This window comes from Eretmochelys imbricata, chromosome 1 (assembly GCF_965152235.1).
Source record: "Eretmochelys imbricata isolate rEreImb1 chromosome 1, rEreImb1.hap1, whole genome shotgun sequence".
Lineage (NCBI taxonomy): Eukaryota > Metazoa > Chordata > Testudines > Cheloniidae > Eretmochelys > Eretmochelys imbricata.
In genome coordinates this window covers 4,233,261-4,240,812 of record NC_135572.1, presented here as the reverse complement: position 1 = coordinate 4,240,812, position 7,552 = coordinate 4,233,261, and the positions used below count along the sequence as shown (strand labels likewise).

The window sequence follows — 7,552 nt, the reverse complement described above, 5'->3', positions numbered from 1 at the left end:
CTTGTTTTTGGCAAATTATTTATTCACTCCCAGGGGAGGCTCTCAGGCTGATGTTCTCCAGGGTCTATTTTCTTCTCAAGCCACTGCTCTTGGAGGCAAGGGAATTGCCTGTGAGTCCTGCCAACCTGAGAGTCCCCAGGGACTGTACAGGGAAACCATAAAGGTGGCTGTCCAGTAAGGTGAGTATCAGACGCGAGACTCTGCTTTTCTGTTGCCAGAAGGTGATTTCCTCTCTCTGAGGAGTGGGGCTGCGGTAAGTTGTCTGTTTCTACATTAAAGTTAGTGCTTAGGGCTCACGGGTTCAAGTCAAGAACCATCTGGGCAGAAATTCACTAGCACAGTGACTTGAACTATTTAGTATTGTCAAAAACACCAAGAGTTTTATCTGGTAAAATTGGAATTACAAAAATATTGGAAACAATTTAGACAAATATTTGATTTTAAGATCAGTTCCTTGTCGCCTCCGGTGTCGTTCTATCTGTCTCAATAGCTTCTTTTGTGTGTGTGTGTTTGGGGGTGGGGGGCTGAGCCGTTAGGTAGTGCAGCCAAAGCCTTTGCAGTGGGTATCTGTGTTACCAGAGGGATCACAACAAGAATGGGCCACACACTGGCAAGTTTCTTCTCTGACATTCTACCTGCACAGGGTCACTGCAGATTGACACTGGCCTCTCTGAGAGAAATATCAGGGCCCATGTGTTTCACAATCTCCATCTTTCATACCTGGTCTCGGAATGCCAAGTAAACTGGGAGTTTCCTTCAGACACTTTCACCACCCTAACAGATAGCAGGATCCGAAGCCATGATTTTCATAGCTCGGAGCCAAACGTTTAACACCAAGAGTGAATCTGGTCCCTTTGAAATCAATGGCAAAAAGGTTCAAAGCAATCAGAATAACCATTTTTTCAAGGAGGAGAGGGGTCTTCTCTCTCTTTAGCCCTGCATCTCTGGGTCTGGAGAGGACAAGGAGATCCAAAAGGCAGTACAAATAAAAACATGTTTCTGGCATAGAGGAAACCAGGCAGCGTTGGAAATCTCACTAGGAGAGGTCCAGAAACGCACAGTGCTGTGTATGTATGTGGGGTGGGGAAGTGGTGGAATGTGCAGTACCCAGATCACAGTGTCACAGAGTCCTAAAATTGGGTGAAATAGAGAATGCACACCCTGCCTAATGCACAGACCAAAAAGGCATAACGAGGCCTCCTGGGGTGGGGGGTGTCTCAGACTGTAACGGAACGTGGACCACACCATAGCAGACTGTCTCTGACACCGTCCCCCATCCAGATAATCCTTCCTCGCCTGGGAAACCCAACTACAGCCTTGTGGAAACATCAGCAATTGCCTACATGGAAAAGCAGCCTCAGGAAGGTATGTCTGGGTTTCTAACAGGCTGCAATAAGGTAAAGTTTGTGGCATTTTGAGGCAGAGTTACTCACGCTGGCTCATTTTAGTCTCCACGTCGTCTCTCCCTCCCGCTGGGTCTGTCCCTCTCTCCTTCCCTGCACAGGCTGAGCTGCTGCTGGGGTTCCCTTCACCCCCAGAAAGGCAGTTCAGGCTGATCTCCCCCTCTTCCCGGGTGCAGGCAGACACTGAGTTTAACCTCATCTGAGGAGATATTTCTGTGAGCTGTCGCTATGGGGTCTGGCACCTGGTTTTGATCCTGTGTGACGAGTACCAATCTGTGGCATGGTGGGAAGTTGTGGGGATGGGAAACATACATGAACAAGTGGCCATCATGGAGATTCTGGAGCAGGGAGTGAGATGTACCTGGGCAGGCAGGCGGTAATGAGCATTACGGGGGCAGGGAGCAGGCTGTACACAGAGAAGCGGGCTGTGCTGGGGATTGCTGCTTCTATCTCCCATCATACTCTGACCCCCTGTCCGTACTCTCCTTCCCCATCCCAGGGTGCCCCAATTCCAAAAGCACGCTGGTTGCCAGTGTCTTCTCCATGTTCCCCAGTCATCCCTGGCTCCCGCAACCTCCAAGCCACCCCATGCTCCCCACAGCTCTTCCTTTGCAGGGGGTGAGGTGTCGCCAGTCACACCTTCTCCATTGGCTGTGGGGTAATCAATGACTGTGTCTCACCGGTGAGAAATCTCACAGCGTGGCAAATACCAGCACACCTGTGCTACTGATCTTGGTGCAGAACAGGAACAAATCACCAGCTGAGAACTATGCACACTATATAATGAAAGCGAGAGTCTCTGGGACAAAGGAGGGCCTAGATAAATACAGGTGCCACGTGCAGGACCCACTGGCAGCACTCAGAAACAGTGGGCCACTGGGACACACACATTAAACCCAGGATGTTCTGTGACCATTTGATAGCCAGTCATTCATGGTGAGAGTTGTACATACATTCCACTGTGCAGAGATTTAATTTGGTCAAATCATTATTTTTCTCCCCAAAAACGTTCATCCATGCAGTACGCTGTGGGATCCCTCAGACTCCTGAAACGCACACCTAGTGTAACACTTTCAAGGCACCATGGTCACATGAGAATTTGTCCCCTTAGCATAGGTTCAACAGGGCCATGAATAGTAAAAATGCTTTCTGCACGCTCAGGCATGAGCTTGCAGGCAAAATGTCTCCAGCTGACTCCTGGGGAGAGGTCCGTACATTCCCAATGTCCTCTAGATCTTGTGTTATGAGACCCCAATCAGTATTTTATAGACTTTTCTCATGTACCTTTTTATTCATATCCTTTGTAAAGTAACAATCCCAGTCTCTCAATCTCTCTCCATACAAGAGTTTCCCCAGGCTCTTGGTCATTCTTGTTGCACATGCCTGAACCCTTCTATTTCTGCAATATCCTGTGTGAAAAGGATCTCCTATACTACACAGAGGAGTCTAGGGGAGAGTGAAGCACTGACTGACTGATCTCATGACATTGTATTTTCTGTATGGTTTCAGAGTAACAGCCGTGTTAGTCTGTATTCGCAAAAAGAAAAGGAGTACTTGTGGCACCTTAGAGACTAACCAATGCTCAAATAAATTGGTTAGTCTCTAAGGTGCCACAAGTACTCCTTTTCTTTTTGTATTTTCTGTATGATTCTCCATCCCAATCCTATTGGAATTCAATGTTTCTGCTTAGTTTCTGTCCATGTTTGCATTTTGAAAATGGTTTCCCAGAGCTGTGTACCATGAAGCCCAGGTCCCTGTCCTGCATTCACACAGTAAAATTAGAACCTTGTGAAGTGTTTGAGGAGTTCAACTTTTCCCGTGAATGGGCATACACTCTGAAGTTATTGACATTAAAATTCATCTGCTATCCTGCTGCCCATTCACCTGGCTTGGTTAGCTCCTTCTGGGGACTTCTCTGGATTTGACTATGACCACAGTGCTCATCCCCTTTCTAGATTGTTAATAACTATAAAACATTTACCATACCAACTGTTGTATAAAGTGTGTAACCCCCCTCACTGTGCTTCTCTCCCTTCACAGGCACCTTGAGCATTTCTGAGGTTGATCGACACATTGATGATTTCATGGCAATTTTCAACTTCACCACATCTGACCCTTCAACATTCATCCTAATGGGTATCCCTGGTCTGGAAGCTGGACACATCTGGATTTCCATCCCTTTCTCTACTTCCTACCTTATTAGCCTTTTTGGAAATATTATGCTTCTTTTTGTTGTAAGTAAAGAGCAGACCCTCCACAAGCCAATGTACCTGCTAATCTGCCTGCTCGCACTCACAGACATCGCCATATCTACCTTCATCGTGCCAAAGGCACTGTGTATATTTTGGTTCAATTTGAAAGGCATTACAGTGGGTGGCTGCCTCACTCAGATGTTCTTACTTCACACGGTTTCTTTTATGCAGTCAGCCATTCTCGTGATAATGGCCTTCGATCGCTATGTTGCCATATGTAACCCTCTGAGATATGCCACCATCCTCACCAATGCACGAATAGCTAAGCTCGGGCTCGTGGGTTTGATCAGATCTGTTATCTGCATGCTGCCTCTGCCCCTGCTCCTGAACAGGTTGCCATTCTGTGCCGACCGCAGTATCCTCCAAACACACTGCGAGCACATGGCTGTGGTGAAGATATCATGTGGGGACATCACAGTGAACAAGATGTATAGTTTTGTTATAGTGTTTGTGGTCATTGGGATCGACCTGACACTCATTGCTCTGTCCTACAGTCTGATCATCAGGGCCATCCTCAGAATCTCCTCCAAGAGAGCCCACCAGAAAGCCCTCAACACCTGCACAGCCCACATCTGTGTGATGCTGATGATGTATACTCCCGGCTTCCTCACCAGCGTGACTCACAGGTTTGGTCAGGGCATCGCTCCCCATGTTCACATCATCTTGGCCAACCTTTATTTGCTCCTCCCTCCCATGCTGAACCCTATCATTTATGGGATCAAAACCAAAGAGCTTCATGACAAAATGGGCAAATACACCTGCAGAAGGTGATCAGTGTGGGTGACTGACTTTAAACCTGTGTGACAAGAGGGGGAAAAGATATCTCCTCATTAATGAAGGGTGTTATGTCCCAGTTTGGCTGAGTTCTGTAGCCCATTGGGCGAGTTTGCCTTTGTCATATTCACTGCTACTGTAGCCCAGCTCTATTATATTCACTGTTTTGCATTATATTCTGTTTTTCATGAGATTCAGTAGTAATGCAAGAAACTGACAGACCACTATCCTGTAAGATATTAGCTTTAACTAGTTAACATAAGTCTTGAGGCCTATGATCTTTAAATAAGCTTTGTAGAGACTAACAGTCCAATGGAAAACCTTGAATATTTGGAAAAAAGAAAAGGAGTACTTGTGGCACCTTAGAGACTAACGAATTTATTTGAGCATGAGCTTTCATGAGCTACAGCTCACTTCATCAGATGTAGCTCACGAAAGCTCATGCTCAAATAAATTCGTTAGTCTCTAAGGTGCCACAAGTACTCCTTTTCTTTTTGCGAATACAGACTAACACGGCTGTTACTCTGAAACTTGAATATTTGGGGAGCTGAAAATATTGGTTAAGGGCCTCAGTACATCTGTAGGTGTAATGTGTTTGAGACAGACACTGTTTTGTGTGGCCTATAGGGAGAGGATTTACAGAATAAATCATCATCATCATAATTTCTGGCGAGGCTGACCAAGGGGAGGACTCTGACGAAGAGGGTGACCTATGCTGGAAACAGCCAATTTTGCATGGTAACCAATCAAAAAGGTACCAATATGGTCCCTTGGAGTGTCCTTTCACAGACGCAAATTTGTTTTACTCGAAAGCAACTTATTTTGTTAGGGAATCAAGTAATTTCCCCTATTCCCACCTTTAAAAACATCATCGTCATCCCGTTTAACCCAGCCTCTCAGGATTTAATTATCCAAAGTCACCCGCATTTCTTGTCTATATTCCCCTGCTAGGATTACAATTAAAGTCATTGTTGGCTCGTAAGGAGAACCACCTCATAGAAATTACTAACAATATGGATAAAGCCAAACAAGCTATTACCCAATTAATGAGTAAAGGTAATAAGTTTTCAACAATCCCTAACGTAGATGTTGAAGTAAAAGGATGGGTTATTGTCCAAGAAATTACAAGAGGAATTATTTATGAATGTACCTAGTGCAAACTCAAAGAATATAAGCAAAAACCTCAAAGACCTAGGTCAGTACCAAACACTGATGATGGAGCCTATATATATGGTACACATCCCAAAAACACACCAGGGTCCAGAGTATCATTTTTATGATACTCTTCCTCCATTCTGAGAGGTGGAAAATAGCAATGAAACTATCCCCACAAATGCCTGACCATCCACATCTGTATTTGTGTGACGAGGTTCATTTTACAAATCACTCCAACAAAAAGGGGCATGTAGCCTATATGGCTAACCTGCTTGCTCTACTATAGAGACATATTTTCTTCCAGATTTCTTATTTCTTTATGGTTTTGATTATTTGTTTTATTATAGTAAGTTATAATATGTTTATATTAAAGTGGTTTGGGTGTAACAGAAGAAACTTACAGGCAACATCCTGTATGTTGTGCTAAGGCAAAGTTACCATGCATATGTCTGGTTCCTTACACCCAGCCTTACCTCTGTCCATGCCCCTCACTGGCCCAGTCTGGGACCACAGCGGGGGGAGGCTGTGGGACCCCAGGTCGGGACCAGGAGTGGAGCCCAGTGGCTGGGATCCTGCTGGCTGCAGAGGGGCTGGCGGTTGGGATCTGGGGCCGGCGGCACCATGGGCAGCTGCGGAGGGGGCCGACAGGGACCTAGGACGTGTAGCTGGGACCTGGGTGGCTGCAGAAATGCTGGCAGCGGGGACCTGGGGCCAGCATCTGTGACCCTGGGCGGGATCTGCTGACACGCTCCACCTATGCTGGACAACGGATGTTGCTGGACCAGGGACTACCGGTGTAGAGAGGTACAGTCTGCAGTATATAATCATACACTTTCAGATAGCTAAAGAGAACAGAAAGAAACTGCAATGCTGAACTTCTTTGTGATATGTGAGTACAATTTAAATGATTTTTTTTTATGTCCAATCCTTCAGGAAAGCTGGAGGATAAACCAAATAAAAACTAACAGTAACTAACTAATTCAACACAAAATGTGGACATTGACCACCATCACTGAATGCCATTAGACATAAATAACGTAATAATGTTTTTGTTGTTTTTACACTATGTATGTTTTGTGCTACTTTTGGATTAGTTTTATGCCACCATTAGCTACTTTTTTGTTTGAAACAACTGCCAAAACTCTATTGGAATACAAGGACTAGTGTTAAACCCCACAATAGAGGTCTCTCTATGCAACATGGAGCATGAAGTTACCGGACATAGTGTCGGTATATAATACTTGATACACTCTTAATTGATTACAAAACAAACCTTACTCACTCTACAGTCACACCTCAAACATATTATACTGGAGTCTCAAAAAGACCAGAATAGTCTGAATGGCCAGTCAAGATTCCTTCGAATCATAAGATGTGGTGAGCCGGTGAAAAACACATAGATAACCATTCCACACAGGGCTTTGGATCAATAAAAATCTCCGACTTGCAAAAATCAGAAGGAACAATTATAGTCCATTCCGCCCATTTGTCTTTGTTTACAAGGTCTTCTACCCATGCAATTCCATAGAGACAATCCTGGGTGGCCCACCATGTCCTCCAATTCTTATCAGTGTAGCTGTTGTTTCCATTGCTGTTGGTTCTCTGTATTTTTCCCAGAACATAGCAAGATTGTTTTTTGCACAAAAGTTCTAATAGTTCTTGACATTTTGGACTTAAGTTCTTGCTTCAGCTGTTATGTCACAACACATGTACTCGTATCAGCATGTGTCATTCATACCAGGCCTCAATGACCCATAACATATTACATGGAGAGAGAGAGAGAGATTCCAACATTCTGCACTCTTGATACATGATTAATGCCATTAAATATTATATCACTTTATAATTTTTCAAGGTATTTAATTTTATATACCACTTTCTGTGAAATTTCTTGTCACTTTCTTATTCAGCAGTATAAACATAGCATAATAAAGGTTAACAAAATCATTAATGCAAAGAATATCACAG

General features: G+C 44.5%; 1 protein-coding gene across 1 annotated transcript; it reads left to right on the top strand.

The window, feature by feature from the left end:
- Window positions 1-731: 731 nt before the first annotated feature.
- On the top strand, window positions 732-4,426 carry LOC144259610 (olfactory receptor 52D1-like). Its single transcript, XM_077807898.1, has 3 exons — window positions 732-738; window positions 1,282-1,365; window positions 3,444-4,426. Exons 1-3 carry the CDS (start codon window positions 732-734, stop codon window positions 4,424-4,426), a joined length of 1,074 nt encoding a protein of 357 aa, XP_077664024.1.
- Window positions 4,427-7,552: the final 3,126 nt, after the last annotated feature.

What these genes read in the sequence shown, in the direction of transcription:
- LOC144259610 (XM_077807898.1), top strand. An exon ending in GGAAAAGCAGCCTCAGGAAG is followed by an intron (nt 1,366 to 3,443) that starts GTATGTCTGGGT and finishes CTCCCTTCACAG; the next exon opens with GCACCTTGAGCATTTCTGAG.